The sequence below is a fragment of the Strix aluco genome, chromosome 5 (assembly GCF_031877795.1).
Source record: "Strix aluco isolate bStrAlu1 chromosome 5, bStrAlu1.hap1, whole genome shotgun sequence".
Lineage (NCBI taxonomy): Eukaryota > Metazoa > Chordata > Aves > Strigiformes > Strigidae > Strix > Strix aluco.
Genome location: NC_133935.1, coordinates 75,126,023 through 75,143,224, shown reverse-complemented (window position 1 = coordinate 75,143,224; position 17,202 = coordinate 75,126,023). Strand labels below are relative to the sequence as shown.

At 40.0% G+C, this 17,202-nt stretch overlaps 1 protein-coding gene across 2 annotated transcripts in view; it reads right to left on the bottom strand.

Annotated features, from left to right (window-relative positions):
* The window catches only part of RELN (reelin), a 296,224-nt gene that overhangs the window by 10,395 nt on the left and 268,627 nt on the right, over positions 1 to 17,202 (bottom strand). For both annotated transcript variants that reach the window (XM_074827840.1, XM_074827841.1), the window contains exons 49-63: positions 16,538 to 16,731; positions 15,193 to 15,449; positions 14,285 to 14,439; positions 13,250 to 13,464; positions 12,385 to 12,562; positions 9,812 to 9,987; positions 8,434 to 8,540; positions 7,777 to 8,019; positions 7,069 to 7,244; positions 5,386 to 5,459; positions 4,406 to 4,567; positions 3,912 to 4,069; positions 2,785 to 3,004; positions 1,567 to 1,764; positions 1,071 to 1,169 (exon numbers count right to left, since the gene is read on the bottom strand). In XM_074827840.1, coding sequence (XP_074683941.1) covers positions 1,071 to 1,169; positions 1,567 to 1,764; positions 2,785 to 3,004; positions 3,912 to 4,069; positions 4,406 to 4,567; positions 5,386 to 5,459; positions 7,069 to 7,244; positions 7,777 to 8,019; positions 8,434 to 8,540; positions 9,812 to 9,987; positions 12,385 to 12,562; positions 13,250 to 13,464; positions 14,285 to 14,439; positions 15,193 to 15,449; positions 16,538 to 16,731 — 2,612 coding nt within the window. The remainder of the gene's footprint in view (positions 1 to 1,070; positions 1,170 to 1,566; positions 1,765 to 2,784; positions 3,005 to 3,911; positions 4,070 to 4,405; positions 4,568 to 5,385; positions 5,460 to 7,068; positions 7,245 to 7,776; positions 8,020 to 8,433; positions 8,541 to 9,811; positions 9,988 to 12,384; positions 12,563 to 13,249; positions 13,465 to 14,284; positions 14,440 to 15,192; positions 15,450 to 16,537; positions 16,732 to 17,202) is intronic.

The window sequence follows — 17,202 nt, the reverse complement described above, 5'->3', positions numbered from 1 at the left end:
AAGCAGAGCCCAGCAGGTGTGTAAAAGCAGCAGAGCGTGTACAGTTACTCAGTGTTGGGACCAGTTTGGTTTGGGATTGATATGAGTGCCATGCAAGCTGGTGCTTCTCGGTGGAAAGAAGAACGGGTCTAACTAGCAATCAGATAATTCACTTTGCTACTGTTACAAAACATTACTTGCAGTGTCTCTGCTAATTCAGAAACCTCATGGTTATAATTACACAGTCTGGAGGTTATCCAAGCCTAATTTCTTCATTGCTGGTTTTTAAATTGTTCAATAAAAGGAATGTTTGAACCTATCTATGGAGCAGGCACGCCTCTCTCTGCCAACCACTGTCAGCGATGAGTTCCCGCCCGTGAAGCCACTAGCATTTCACTTCTACTGGAACTAAATTGTTAGAGAAAAAGCAGGTCATCTCTTTGTGACATAACACAGGAAAAACGGGTTAGCTTCCAGTGAAACCCATCTCAAGAATGGGAGAATCAGGAGGGTGCAGACGCTTTACTTGGTAAAATCTTGACAAGGGGATGAATATAGAGCTCAGACCATAGGAACCTGATATAGTGAACCCTGTTTCTGAACAGTATCCTTCTTACTAAAAAAAGGAAATGAATAAGGCATTAGTTGCTAATGAAAATTTTTCAGAGGCACAACAACATTACTTTGTGCAAAGAGCAATACAGCAGACTCTTTTGTATCTTCAAAAGGATATAAATCAGCCTTACATGGCAGCACAGCGTTGAACAGGAATATCCTTTCTTATGTCCCAGGACAATATTTTTTTCACAGTCATTGCTACATTACAGGACCACACCAATACTTGGTGTGATAAAGCCCCACTTTCCCTCCTGCATTTTTTCATGATGCACAACACATACCCCTGCTGTGCCACTTATTTCATGGTGTCTTAACCACTGACAGTTGCAGTCAGGGCAGAGCATTAGCAGAGACTGGTTCTCAAACGTTTCTCTGGGGCACAACGGTTCTTACTGAGCTTAACACTCGTGTCATGCTGGAGGAATTTCAGTGCTTTCTGAGATGGGGTGGGATGAGGTGAAGCTGATACTCACAGGACGACTTCTACGTGGTCCAAAGCCCACTGATCATGACCTGTTCCGTTGTGACGGGGCTGCCACCAGCGCAGTAAGACTCCTTTCATTCGTGCCTCCCTGTCATCACAAACGCAAGAGCCTGTGAGAGCTCCAGGCTGTTGGCATTTTGCACATCCCTATCTACCCCCCAACAGGAACCGAGAGCAAAGTCAAAACATTATTTCTATATCCCTGATCATCAACACATTGTACATGCAAACCATTTAATGGTGAAAAATGCACACAGACAAGGAGGAATTCTTTTTTTCCTCATATCTTCAAGTATTTCATTTTTCTTTCAGGTATATTGATAAACACTAGGCTGAAATTTCTTAATCAGCCTTCCCCTTAAGTATTCTTCTTTGTTTACCCTCTCATCAACCTTTTTTCTTGCACAGTGATGCAAAGATAGATTCTTTCCTAGCAGAAATATATCTGTGCACTTAGAGGTAATGAAATGTGACTAGGTACTCACAGGGGAACATTATAAGACACTCTTTGGGCTTGTATAAAGTCCTTTGGCTGATGCTGTGCAATTACTTGCCATGTAATTCCATTATTTACACTGTATTGGAGGAGCACTGCCTTGTCTACAGTGTTAGGATCACTCAGATTGGTATTGCAACTGTCTGTTTGTGAAATACTTCCAATTTGCAAAACAAACATGATTTTGCTGTAAAACACAGAGAGAAAAGGTATTTTCAATATGCAAAAAGTATTCAAACAGCAACAATAGCATTTCCAGGTTTACTGCAGTTACCTTATTAAAACTTTGAGCATCCTCAAGAATCATTACTTTTAACATGCAAAATAAACTGTTCTCACGGCTCTAAAACACAGCTCCCCTTTCAAAGTTTAGTTTAATAGTTTACTATGTATAACATATTGCCATATAGCTGGAGACAACACATCCAATTTTACAATCGATCTGCACAAAACTGAGATACATAAACAATATAAACATGCAAATAAGTGTATGAAAGCTAAAAAAGTGCAAATAAAGGTTGAATAAAATGAAGCGCCTAAAAAATTTATCATATTCTACCTGGGTGTTCAAATAAGAAAGGAAGAGCCTGATTTATATCTGGCCCATTTGCCAATTCATCCTGTTCCTAATCTTGCTTTAGACAACTAAATACAAACCAGTCCAGAAAGCTGTCACTCTGTTAAGAGCCAGCACAGGCTGGTTGCATTTGTTTTTCCATGGCCAAAGAGGCTCCATAGATGAAAAAGATACTCCTGTTCATTGCCAGGTGAATATAATTCTCTTTGACAACTGAAACAGGAAAATGAGTCCGTAATTACTAATAGCATCTTTAGTCATAACTGTCGTGGAGGCACATACAAACATGGGATTTGTCTTATCAGATCAGGCACTGATCCAGACAGTCTGGTGTCCAGTCTTTGCCAACAACTTCATTGTCGGTGCTGGCTTACTAGACAGTGCTCTGTTGGGCATAACGAAAACATCTGACCTTTTCATCTGACATCGCTTCCTCCTCACTCTCCATCTCCCAAATGGAAGTCACAAAGCATTTTGCCAACCGTCATGTTTATCTGCCAGCCACATCTGACTGCATGGTACAGCCAGGTCAGTCCATCCTCATCAGTACTGGCCCACATGGCTGCATGTACCATGAAGAGTTTCCTTTCTTATGAGCTGCTAAAGAACATTTTAGACTCAAAGTATTACCTTGCTCGGGTGAGATCCAGAGGCTTAGTCACAGCTTGTCGTATTTGACATCCATTAAAATAGAGTGAATCTCCGTGGGCGTAGGGTGCCAGCTGCCCGCATCCATTCCCTATCACTCCCCCCTGAATTGTTTCCCAGTTTATTTCAGTGACTCTTTCAGATTCAAAATTATCTTTAATATAACTGGGGAGGTCATGGCTAAAAACAGAGCAGTCATCACCTAGAAATGACACAGGGAAGTTATAAAACACTCAAAAAGCAAAAGAATTGATTATAAAACACACAAAAATCAAAAGAATTGAGAAAATTGAGTTACAGTTTATTGTAATTCCATTCGAGGTTGTGGCCCAATATACAGTGTGACTACAGTCTGAATGTATTTCAGCAGATCCATTAATAATGTGCACATTGCTGTACAGCATCAATTTTTAGAAAATCGAGGCTGTGACTCTTATTTTTTACGGCAGTATAACGTTAAGAACTGCAATACAGTTTCTCTTATTTTGCATTGATGCCAATACGAGAAACCTCAAATTGCTGGTTGAAGGGAAATGTGTCTAAAACAGGGAAGGGATCTGATCTTAGAAAGTTATGAGACTCTCTCCTGGAAAACATTAAACACTGGCTCCACTCCCACAAAGTACTTATAATTTAATGAGGACACTCAGGTACCATTAGGCATGTGCTTAGCTGCATTGAGGGATTACAGCAGAACCTTCTGTCCTGATGGGGCACAAAACTGATTCCCTTACAAGTGCCAGTCACCAACATCTGGATACCATGTACACATCCCCTGGAAGTGGGTGAACCGTTGGAAGGAGTACAGGGGTGGAAGACATTTCTGGGTAAGCAGTCAGCCACGTTCTGCCTTCAGTGAAGGCTGAATGGGCTTTACAGACAGTGCCAGACAGTCTACTGAGAGACTGCTGACTCAATCCAGAAAGAGTAAAGGGAGGGAAGAGCTGTTATTTGCAGCTCTGTCAAATTATTAATTTAGAATTTGTTACTCAAGCATTCCAGTGATGAATGGAATGGAATTAGACATGATACATCACTGTCTTTGTATTTAATTTTGACCTAAATTAGACTGTAGCAGATGTATAAGAAAGAAATTAAAGAAATGAAACCTTGGTATCCTTCATCACAAATGCAAACGGCTCCAGTTGTACAATATCCATGGCCACTGCAGAGCTTAGGGCATGCTTCCCCGATGTACACGTGGTCAATTGCCCAGCTTTGTTTCTCTAGTTCTTCTCCCTTCTGAATCCACCTGAACTGAGTTGCACTGTAAATATCAAAGTCCAAACACCATATGATGATATCTAGCACATCTGTACAGTGACATTCAAATACACCAGCAGCAGATGTAATGAAAAATGATGTATGAAGGGGCTGTGACTTCAATAACTGGAAAGACCCACCCTGAATGGGTGGCTGCTACATCATTTGCAGTAGCCAGTTCTATTAACAAAAAGCTTCCTGAAAAACATTAATAATGTATCAGATCTAAATCCAGCAATAAAGAAGCATTTTCAGTTCACTAGTTGTTCCAAGCGAGCAGTGCCAGCAAGACAGCTGAAGTTTTATAGGTCCACAGTGAGCTGACCTTTCAGTAACCTACCTGGATGAGACATGATCAGGCAGCTGGATAGTTATTCTTCTCCACACAGAGCTGTTGACAGAGTTATAGATGGTAGCTTCGTGGAATTGAAATGGGGAGCAGCCAATGCTATTAGATGAGGAAGGAAGACAGTGTGTCTGCACGAGCTGCCATGAGTCTGTCCTGTAGGAAACAAAAAAAAAAATGTTTTAGAACAACTGAAAGAATAATGAAAGGGAAACACGTGATTTCTAAGGGTCGTGACATTGCCTGTCTTACTAAACAAACCCAAGAGATTGTCAGCAATAGTTTCCATGCTCTGTAGCCACAAATAGACAAGAGGAGAGAGGCTGAAGCACCAGTGCAGCCAGGGAGGACTTTCCAGCACCAGGCTTGAGTGCTGTGAAACGCTTGGGGGTGGTACACACAGCAGAGTCCAACCCAGAGTTTCTCTGGGCTGGCATGACAGAAGGAATTATTTTGGAGTCTGCTCCTTAGTCTCTCTCTTACAGTGTTCAGAAGAGTCCCAATAGAATTTGCTCCATGTTCACCTACAGTCATTTGAGCACAGAATATACCTTCGCTTTTACAAATTACAATGCACTACTCTGCTACAGCACAGGAGACAGTGTTATTAATGGTTTGCTAGTTAAAGACCAATTTGGAGTTAAGTAACTCCCATTTCAGTACAGCTTGGTCCTAAATATATAGTCCTGTATCATACTAAAACAAGTTTCCCGTGAATGTATTTTTCTGCAAGCACATTTTTAACAGGAGCATGCTCATGACTGTAACTGCAAGCTCAACACCATGAATCTCTCAACATCTGGGATAAATTATAAAGAGAATTTACAGAAGTTATGTAGACAAATCCCAGTGCTTGCACACAGGCTTTGTTCAAGATGAATAGCAAAGTAATTGCTTTAATAAATAAAAGATCTCTAGGTTTTTAATATCATACTATTTTTTTTGTTATGTCTATGTATTCTGCTGTCATTTACCTGGCATCCTTTGTGTACTCCAGCATCACAGAGTGGAGGTCCCCACAAGAAGTTGCCTCACAGCCAACCACGATCTATAGCACAAATAAAATCGGCCGCTATAACAAGTCAGGTAGAAATTTAATGTGATATGTAATGAAGTCTTGCTCTCCTTTTTTTTTTTTTCTTTAAGGGGTGGGTAAAAGAGATTGCCAACTTAGATCTTGGTCAAAATCCATCGAAAGTGGATGGAAAACAAAAGATGCAGTACTTTAGATACTACTTTTACTTAATGAATTTGACTGCATTGCTACTGTTATTTTCAAGTAGAATCCTAACACTACGTTCCTAAAGTTCAAATTAAATATCTAAACAAACATTGTTTCTGAAACACAAAGATGTGGTAGCTCCTTGGCATTTCAGAAAGTGAAGTACCTAACTATGTGTTTACCTATGAAATTTAGAATTGATAATGATAAATATGTGCATATAATCTTCAAGTCAATCCAATTTAAGATTAGAATTATTCTGAATATTTAAAACAATAAACATATTTTTGTCATATTAGAGTGGAGAGATTACAGTACCCAATATACAGCACTGAAAAGATAACAAAAAGCTAAATTTTAAGACCCTCAGAATCAAATGGCAGCCATGCACTAGAGCTGAGTTCTTTAGAAGTAAAATCTTTGCTGTGACTGGTGAAAAGGAGGAGTCAAGAGAGAAAAACTTTGCAATGAGAGTTTAGTAATATGAACTATTAACTGCTGATGTGTTATCATAATTTTGGCCTTAAAATAGAGGAAAAAGATGATAGGCTGGCTAAAATAAACAACTTGGGGGGTTCTTGGCATTCAGTAGTAAAAAGCATGTCAGACTCCTCTTATAAAATTTCTTTGAAGGTGGCATGCTGTGTGAGTGGAAGCAGGGCTTTAGGGTTTATATTAGTCAGTATAAAATTGGCAATGATGTTGAGAAAAAGTGAAAATATTGATTAGTGGAAGATGGAAAATTCTGGAACTGTCTTGTCAAACAGAAGAGCAAGAAAAAACACATAACAAGAAAATGGGTGACTGTTTTGATAACCCTGCTTTCATATTAGTTCCTGGCTTATTAAGACATGGTACTTGGGAAGGGCCTAGAACATTTCTGGACAACAGCTACATGTTGCCTTTGGCCCTGTGCAGGATATTATCTTAAAACAAAGTAAAATATTCAGAAATGTTTCTCTGATTATTTAGGTCATTTGCCATGGCAGAAGTAAGTAGAAGGGGTACTTCTACTTGAGTACTTTTATGTTTTCCATATGCCACTCCTCTCCAGCCTGCCTCTACCTTGCCTTTTCTGCTTATTTAGGAGTTAGGGGAAAATGACATATTCTGCATACTGTGTATTCTCACCTTAGAAAATAATTCCTACTGTATCTGATGATCCAGTAATTTCAGGAAAAAGAGATTAGACTTCCAATCCCTCTCAGTAACCCCCAAAGCATACAGACAGTCAGAATAATTTGACATTTAACATTCATGCAACCTTTCTGGTTCCCATTACTTATACTTCAGAATTTCCTTTAAATTTAATAAAAAGTAATTATTAATTATTCATCCATCTGGGCACCCTAGTTGGAAGAAGAATAATTTCTGGAGACACATTAGATGATTTTTCATTGCATACTTTACTTTGGAGAGAGACAACATTTCTTACTTTAAACTGCATCATGTATCCTGGCTGTATAATGAGCTCCCTGGAGGACAGGATGTTGTGTGTTTTGTCCTTTTTCTTATTTGGCCAGTAGAGATGGAATGATGGATTTCCACAGAACCCTGCAGTCCTGACTGCATTAGGGTAAAAACTCCAGTTTTCTTCATGAGATGTGCCTTCTATTAAGATGAGTTAAATACAATTACTGCATTGTCTTGGTAAACATCAAGGCTTTCTAATGAATCCACAGAATCACTAGATACAGTACTTCAGTGATATAAACACTAAATTTATGCAATCTGTTGTGACACACAGTAAGCAAGCTACTAACAGACATAATAAAAACATCAGCTCCAGAGAGGTAATTAAAATGTTTAAATAATAGTACTTTAAAAAAATATGATTAAATAGAACTTTACTACCCAGAATTTAAATGAAATGAGCTGGACTGAAATAAAAATTTTTGCCTTTTTATACATATATATATTTTTATACATATATACACACATGTACATAACTGAATATATTTGTGTATATATATATTTACACACTCTTATTAGTAGCATGATGAATAGCATATAAACAACATTAGTCTACAAAATGAAAAATCTGCAGAGTTAAAAAAAAGAAAAAGTGTGCATGCAAGCTGCCAGGGCTTATCTTAGATAAGATAATGCCAGACAACAGATTAGCTGTCACAGCCTGTCTTACCATCATCAAATGTATCTACCAGCTGGCTGGGGTTGATCTCTGCTCCTCCGATCAGGATATTATCCAGAGCCCACTGCGCCCGTTCAGGGCCTGAAACCACGATCCCATTGCTGATGGTAAAAGGTTGCCACCAGCGCAAGCGGGTTGTATTGGTCAGAGCGTGTTCGGGGAGGAGGATGTAGTCATGCCTGACTGAGATGTATTTTTGGTAATCCATCTCATGAAGCAAAGTCCAGGATATCCCTGGAATGAAAAGATGCAGGTTTAGTAATAAAAACAAGCATATGGTAGAATCTTCTAAAAGGTTAAAGGAAGGTAATAGGAAATAAAAAATAATAGCTATGGTCTTCTGATAGGCAAATCTTAACTTCTAATGGTAGTTGGCAACTGTTACTCATTGCAAGAATAATCTTGTAATCGTATAAAGGAATCAAATTGGCTGGAAGTCACTGATTACTGAAATCAGGTAGGAGGATTATGGAAAACTCCTGAGCAATAGATGGATATTTTATGTAGGGAAAAAACTTTACAAGGACAAAATAACTTCACAATTAAAAATCATCTTATTATTTTGGATCTCTCTGACTTCTCAGATATCCATGGTGCTTGAATATAGAACAAGGCTGTAGCTTAGCTGAAACTACAGGATGTACTTGCCTCCATCAATGGAATAGTCTAGCAGCACTCCCTCCTTTCTGCAAGTTGGTCTGTGACATGTTGTCATATTATTTTCACTTCCAATTCTCCCCCAGTACTGTAGAAACCTGAGAGTAAATGTGTAAGTTTACATCTGTTAAAGATCTGCACAAATCGAGAAGTTTGCTTTCTGTTAGCGGGTATGCTGAAAGATTTCAAAATGCCAGCATTTTTAAGCAAGTAACATTGATGTACAAGTAAAACAAAGATTTCTAAAAACATTGCCTAGTAATTCTCATGGCAACCTCATGAAATTCAGCAAAGTCCTGCCCCCGGAAGGGGCTAACCCCTTTCAATGGTAGCGGCTAGGGGCTGTCTGGGTGAGAGACACTTTGCTAACAGTTCCCTGGGAGTCCTGATGGAAAGGCTGCTCAGCATGAGTTAACAAGATGCACTTATCTCAATGAAGGACATAAAAGGAATTGATAAACTGAGGTAAGGTCAGTGAAGGCCACTGAAATGGTTGGGTCTGGAGCATGTGCCCTGTGAGGAGGGGCTGAGGGACCAGGGCTGGTTCAGCCTGGAGAAGATGGCTGGGACTGGAAGACAGTGGTCATACATTCAAAAAAGGGAGGTTCCAACTGAATATAATGGGGAAAAAAAAATCACTGTGAGGATAACTCAACACTGGAACAAGCTGTCCAGAGAGACTGTGGGACCTCTGTCCTTGGAGGTTTTTCAAGACCCAACAGGACAAAAACCTGAGCAACCTGGTCTGAATTCAGTGTTGACTTGGCTTGGAGCATGAGATTGGACAAGAGACTCCCTGAGATCCCTTCCTTACTGAAAGGTTGTGTGATTCAGTGAATTCTTGCTGAATTACAGAAGTGAGTAAAATGACTGTTGTTTTCTACATCATGTCCTTAGCTTGTCTAAACTGACATAATTCCATTGCTCTCTAGTTAAGTCATCCTCTTCTACAGAATGTGAGTGGGGTGGGTCTTGTATGGGCACCCAAGAAAGGACAACCAGCAGAGGTTATGTTCTTAACTCAGTGGGAGATGCAGCTGGTGCCTTCAGTAGTGGAGACAGCGATGCCCAGGAGACTGCAGTATCTTACCTCTTCGCAGGACAGGCATTGCTGGCTCCAGGACATTCCTGGGGAAGGGGACCCGCTGCCTTACCTGGACATGGCAGACCCTTTCCACTGTACTAGGGTGAGCCTTGCTATCTGTGACTCATCTGAAAGCATCAGTGCCTTGAGAATCATAATCTCTACCTGAAATAACTTTATGCTTGTGATGGCCTACAAATTCCCTGAGCTCTAAGCTATGTCACCTGCTGCTTTGTCAGCATTTAACAGAGCTCCCTATTAAAATGATATGTAAACATGACCTACTTTGCCCCCCGCAGGTCCAGATCTTGAGTCACAGCTTGCCTCACAGTTGCACCTCCAAAATAGAGGGTTGTGTCTTCTGCAAGAATCCCACACTCAGTACAGGTATTTCCACCTTCTAAGGACATCCATAAATCTGGTTTAATTTCTTCATTGTCAAAGCGTTCTTTCAGGAAAGTCTGTAAGTAAGGTGTTTAACATAAAGTACAGGTAATTACGATCTTAAGCCTTTCTGATGACCACAGCCAAAACTGACCTAAACACATCTGAAGGGCTCATGAACACTGTAAAAATTTATTTTCAGTGACTGAACATAATCACTTTTGGATGAACATTTAGCTACTTGAACTGAATTGGCTAAATGTGAAACTATATTAGGGTTAGATTTTAAGATACTTGGGAGGTAATCCAGCACACTAAAATTTGCATGTGCAAATGAATGGGTGTATTTGGTTTGCGTGGCAAGGTTTTAGTAGTGGTGGGGCTACAGGGGTGGCTTCCATGAGAAGCTGCTAGAAGCTTCCCCTATGCCTGATGTCAGACCCACTGCTGGCCAAGGTCGATCCTATCAATGACGATGGTAGCGTCTCTGTGACAACATTTTAAGAAGGGGGTGGGGAAACTGCCCAGCAGCAACTGCAGCCAGAGAGAGGAGTGAGAATATGTGAGAGAAACAACTCTGCAGACACCCAGGTCAGTGAAGCAGGAGGGGGAGGAGGTGCTCTGGGTGCCAGAGCAGAGATTCCCCTGCAGCCCGTGGTGCAGCCCATGGTGAGGCAGCTGTGCCCTGCACCCATGGAGGGTAATGGTGGAGCAGATCTCCACCTGCAGCCGGGGGAGGACCCCACACTGGAGCAGGGGGATGCCTGAAGGAGGCTGTGACCTTGTGAGAAGCCCATGCTGGAGCAAGCTCCTGGCAGGAGCTGTGGCCCTATGGAGAGAGGAGCCCACGGTGGAGCAGGTTTGCTGGCAGAATTTGTGGCCCCATGGAAAGGACCCACACTGGAGCAGTTCATGAAGAACTGCAGCCCGTGGGAAGGAAGGGCTCACGTTGGAGTTTGTGGAGGACTGTCTCCTGTGGGAGGAACCCCACACTGGAGCAGGGAAAGAGTGTGAGGAGTCCTTCCCCCGAGGAGGGAGGAGTGGGAGAGACAATGTGTGATGAACTGATGCAACCCCCATTTCCCATCCCCCTGTGCTGCTCAGTGGGGAGGAGGTAGAGAAATCGGGAGTAAAGTTAAGCCCAGGAAGAAGGGAGGGTGGGGGGAATGTGTTTTTAAGATTTGGTTTTATTTCTCATTACTCTGATTTAATTGGTAATAAATTAAACTAATTTCCCCAAGTCGAGTCTGTTGTGCCCATGATGGTAATTGGTGAGTGATCTCTCCCTGTCATTACCTCAATTCATGAGCCTTTTGTTTTATTTTCCCTTCCCTGTCCAGCTGAGGAGGGGAGTGATAGAGCGGCTTTGGTGGGCACCTGGTGTTCAGCCAGGGTCAACCCACCGTAATGGGTCTAACTCATAACTGTGGTTATTTAAGACTATGTAACACTACTCCAGTACATATCTAGTATGTATGGGAGAAATTGCTAGTGTATATTATTTCCCCAGCAAAACCAGTATTGCAATGAAATTTTAGGGTTATTGTAGTGAATATGCATTTATGCAACTGTCTGCACAAATATTTGCAGTGAAAACCATCTATAATATGTCTCTGATTTCCACTTACCTCCAATGTGCAGTAAAAGCAATGCCATGAGTGAAATCCTGGCCTTAGGAGATAGTAGTAAAACTCCCCTACAATTGCTAGGATTCAAATGTCCTTAATGTGAAGAATACATTACTAATTAAAAATTGCAAACAGATAATGATATTTGTTAATTTGTAATTAATATCTCAGATGAAAAACAGTTATAATAATTCAAATGCCATAACTGAAAAGCTAGTTATATTCTTTTTAGACAGAATGCTGCTTAACCTGTTGTTTTTGTGGCATGTGTGCCTATTCTGTTCTTATCTGATGTAGAAAAAATGAGATAGTAAATACTGCATTTTAAACTAATTTGGGGTTCCTTACATATTATTTTCTAAATATGTTAAATTTAAAAAATATTTTCACTTTTAAATTAGAAGTATATAAGTAGATTTCACTCACTTTTTATAGGGTAACACTAATAACAGCTAGATGAATTAATTTTATGTAATTTTATGTAATTTTCTTGTATTCCCTACTTCAGTAAGCTCTTTCATGATACAGACAATCTTTCCACAGGTCTTGATCAAATATAATCATCTGTGCAAGAGTGATCTAGATCATATAATAATGATCTAAGGATGAACAGTGAGCTTTATCATAGCTTTTTCAGGCAGTGTTATTTGCAAAGGAACAAACCTGTTCTTGGATACTGCAGTAATAGTTTTGTTAAAAAATGATAAAAGGGCTGAAAATGGATTTGAGTATCTTCAGGCTGACAGGAAACAAAGCGAAATTTCCAGTGGGATAGATTTCTCCTCTCTCTCTTTCTCAGACAAACACATGGCAAAATTCACTCTTTAAAACATACAGTAAAGTTACCTTCAGTGTTTGGGTCAGATAGCAGTTTGGACCCGAATACCCAGGATCACAGATGCATTGCTCATTCAGGCAGTCTCCATGACCTCTACAGTTTTCCAGACAACCAGGACCCAGATAGAAATTATCGATGGCCCACTGCATATCTGAGTATTTCTGGTAGAACCGAAACCTCACGGGACTAGATATAAAGGAATGAAGAAAAACAGACATACGTATAAAACTACTTCGCTCAATTGAAAAAAGGTGGTTGAAACACACTATACTTATGACTGTACTATCCTCTGAGCTTCCACAAGTAATATCTGACAGTATCTGTTGAAATTGATTTTATACATATCCATATCTTCTTCTTTACATATGTACTACCTACATGGTAGTCCATACATATATGGACGGGTTCCAGACACTCCTGAAGCTGGAAAAAGCTCTTCTGTCTTCTTGCAAGAGAATTTCAATTTTGGTTATACTTCCTGAGCAGATTACTCAAAGAATAAAGAGATTTTAATTTTGCAGAAAATGACAAATGGTTTGCATATGCGTGGACTACTGCAGACAACAAGGGTAACTTTTCCACTCAGTAAGGTCATAAATCTAGTCTCTAATTGCCTGCGGCTGCCTGAACAGAGCAGCACATGCTGTACCGGAGCAGACTGCAGAGAAGCAAGGATAACTTTGCCGGTTGTTCAGACCAAATGTCATGGTCAGTCTTGATGGATCGGAAATAAAATTATGTAGCATACATAATGAACATGAATGCTGCTAGTCTGCACTTTCCTTCAAAGAAAATGAACAGGCAGAAATTTCCCGTTACGTTTTTCAGAAGATACTTAATCCAAGACAAAATGAGTAGCAAGTTCATACTTACTTGCCCACAAGGTTTTCAGGCAGTGCGTAAGTTATTCTTTTCCATCCTTTTGTGGGAAAGAAGACAGATGGCTGCGAAACACTCCCAGAACATTTTGGATCAGCTGGTAAACACTGAGGTACTAAGTAACTCCAGCTAACACCAAAGTCAGTGGAATATTGCACATGGACCTGATTTTGTGCAAGTTTTTCTGAGGTTTTACATCCAACAGAAACCTAATAAAGAAAAGAGCATAAGTAAATTAGAATTAATTGTGGCGCTGGTTAGAGTTTAAAAAAAATGTTTGAACCTGAAAACTGACTGCAGAATTTTGCTTGAAATGATGGCAGTAACAGTGCTTGTATGGCACCAGTCATCTGCAGATCTCATCAGCATTCCTGAGACTGAGAACAGGCACCATATTCTGAGTTTCATTTTCCTCTAGTTAGCTCACATTTATGGATTTCCAGGTTTTGACGTTTGTGCCTTATACCCCAATACCTCATAACTAATAAAGTTAATCCCCCCTCCCACACAAGCTAAGATTTTAATATTTCAGAGGAGACCACCCAGCTCGGTTATGTTAGGTGGACTGTCTTTATGGGAGAGATGTGCAAAGGGCTCTTACAACTTCCAGATATATGCTGGGTTATCTCTTTAGTTTAGCTAAAGGGATGTATGGAGGGCAGTTTGGGTACAGGTCTGATGTGAATGCATGATGACATAGGAGTGGTGTGGACTACTTTGGAGTTGCTTTTCCTGCACCAAGCAGCTGTTACAAATAGGCACCTTGTATATATGTAATAACCTTATTACATGAGGTCCATTCAACTGCTGTGCTGGAAGAGAAGAGTGCGACACCTGTGAAAACAGCCTGCGGTATTAAAGCAGACCAACACGGAGTAGGTGAGAAAAATGAGGATGACCTAATAATAACACCTTTTCCTCAGGGAATGGCTCATTCATAGGCCTATACATCATCCTACCTCCTGAAAAATCTACTTAGACCTGGAGCAAAATGTGGTTTTGAATAATTATATTGCAGACAGATTTTACCTTAAACTGCATAATCCAGCCTTCTGTAGGAGTCAGGTCATGGGTGACTGCGTAGACTTCTCTGCCGTCATGGCTCCCGCAGATCATGACACCATCAGGAGAATCACAAAACTTTTCAATTGAGCAATCATCATGGAATAACCAGTGTTCATTCACTTGAAAATAAATGGCAATGTCAGTAATGTACAATGAAAATATAAATTAAACAGGGAGTAGTGTTAACCACTAAAGGTGATTCATGGCTTTATTTTTCAGCCTACATGAGAATTATTTAGTATTGCTCCTGAGAATGTCAGTACCCCATCTTTCCCATGTACATATTTATTACATTTATCACATTTATTGCTCAAAGCACCTCTTACTACTCACTTACATAAGCATTATAATGTTATTTTTTAATGTTTAAGAAGTAATGATTTGAGACTTACTGAAACATAAACTTTGGTTGCACTGGATACTATGGGAGAATATTTTAATGGGTGTTGCTTACATGTCTGCACAAAGGGTACCCCAGCACTTCTAACTGTTAAGTCTTTTAAACACCCAGAAATACATCCTCTACAAAATGTAGTTGTAAAATGTAACTTCCCTAAAGAATGTTTAAAAAAGTTAGGAAATAGGAAGCAGATACTCAGGTTAAGAAATCTGCTTAGAATAACCTTGCACTTTTTAATCCTTTTTTCTTTCTTTGAAGAGAAATTAATCTTCTAAGCAAATTTATGCAGTAAAAAAAGTTACATCTTTTCATTTCACATTTCATGAACTAAAAACAAAAGACAAGACCCCTCTAGCAGTGGGATTGTCTGTGATATCCATCACAGTGAGACAAAGATTCAGAGGCTCAGCAAGACTGGAAATCACTGCACTGACTTCTTGCTCTTAAATTCAGATCTATGTGAAACCTTTACCTGTAGTTTTGTCTTCCATGAACATGTCAAAGGCAATCCTCCCAGTGGGCCCTGCGTCAGCAGGGGAGCGCTCATGCTGTGGTAGGGGAGCGCTGCTGAAGGTGTCAAGCATCACCGTCCTCTGGTCAGCTGATCCGGCGATCAACACATTGTCAATAGCCCAGTCATTCTGGTCCAGGCCATCGTGTTTAGGCTGCCACCAGCGGAAGCGCGTCCCAATGATTTTGGCATCATAAGGTAGGAGGATGTTCACAAAGCTGAAATAAAAGGTGGAAATTAGTTGTAGGAAAGCAGCAGGAGGAGGACACTTCTCAGTGCTCTGTGCTGGGTGCTTTGATAAGGTCCACTCCCATTGTTTCCTAGAGAATGTGCAAGTTGGAAAAGAAGGAAAACACCGGGTGATCTAGCCTGTGTTTCTCTATGGTAGATTTTGGAAACAAAAACCTCCACTCCCAATCTCATCTCTGGGACAGCAGCTCAGACTGAGTTGGGAAGGGCCAGCAACCAGACTGTGGCATGATTTGAACAACCTCACGGGCTCCAGCTGTGCTTATGGGACCAAATGCAATGGTCTAGACTATCAGGGTGTGAACGTAAGGTCCCAATTAAGGGAAGTGCTAAGAAGGAGAATGTTGAAGTAAAATTGAGATTACTATTTTCAACCTGGAGCCATTCAGCAGATAGAAATGTTCCAGTACAATTTTCTTATTTTCATTACAACAGTAGATGATAGTACACTTAAATCTCTTGTCAAAGTGCTAGTGATTTCTTGGTGTATTCAAATGAAATAGCAAATAATGGGTCCCTCCCAGCCCCATTTTCTATGAGTCTTTTAAATTAGTCAGTGAGGAAAAGGTCCACCCATATCTATGCATGATTTGAATCTCACAAATGTCTGAAAATATGGCTTGAGTGTATCCATCCTTTTGATGGATATCTGCAGAAATGCAGTTTCTGCTCTCCACACCATTTTCTGTCTAGTTCAAGCAATGACTTTCTGCTCTTGTCAGTAAGAAACTAGATTGCATATGAAAGTATCTTAAAGAACAGGATAGACATCATTACAATAGCTATTAATTTATCTTCATGCAACCATTTACAAATCTATCAGACTGCTACAGACTCCTTACTAACCTTGTCTTTCTGGCCTAGCAGCTGCACAAATGCTGATGCTCAAGCACATGCGCTAAGGCCATTCATAAATGTTTGTAGGACTGGAAAGGCTGAACTCTTGAAGATATGACATCCAAACCACAGCAGTAATATGTCCCACAGGTTCTTATGAAACGTTCAAGACCACCTTACTTTAGTACAGGAAATTATACAGGCAGAAGAAGGTACAAACCCAGGCTTGCTGAACTGATCATAGAAAATTTCCATTAAGAGGCTCCAGGTGATTCCACCATTCACAGAATACTCCAGAAGCACTCCTTGGTTGCGGTTATTAGGAGTTATCAGACATCCATACATGAAATAAAACTGGATAAATTCTGCACTGGTGAGGTTCAAGTCCACTGTAACTAACATACGGCTGCAGCCCTTAAAAGCAATGAAAAATACATTGGCTGGCGTTGACTGGCAAAACTTATGACCATAAAAAGTGTTAGACTATGCAGTCTCTATTATTATAACTTCACCTTGTAAAACCTTCAAAATTGTACAAAATTATACTAATTATAACAAAGGCAAAGCTACAACAGAATAATAAATGTACTTCCTTGAGGACATAATTTCAGTTATGTTCCATCTTAAAAATTCCTGTTGTGCATTTATACACGTTGCTACTTGAACCTACAGCTTTACAACATTCAGTATCAAGAATTGTATTCACCTTTCTTCTGAATACAAGAGTTACAAAAATCCATGCTTCCAGTGTAAAACACAAGGTTTTCCAGGCAGAATTAATGAATCACTGGTTATGTGCTAATGGCTCGATTTATGCAAACCATCAAACGGCACAGCAATTTTAATATGTGTGTTTTCCTGTAATCCATTATATATTTTACATTG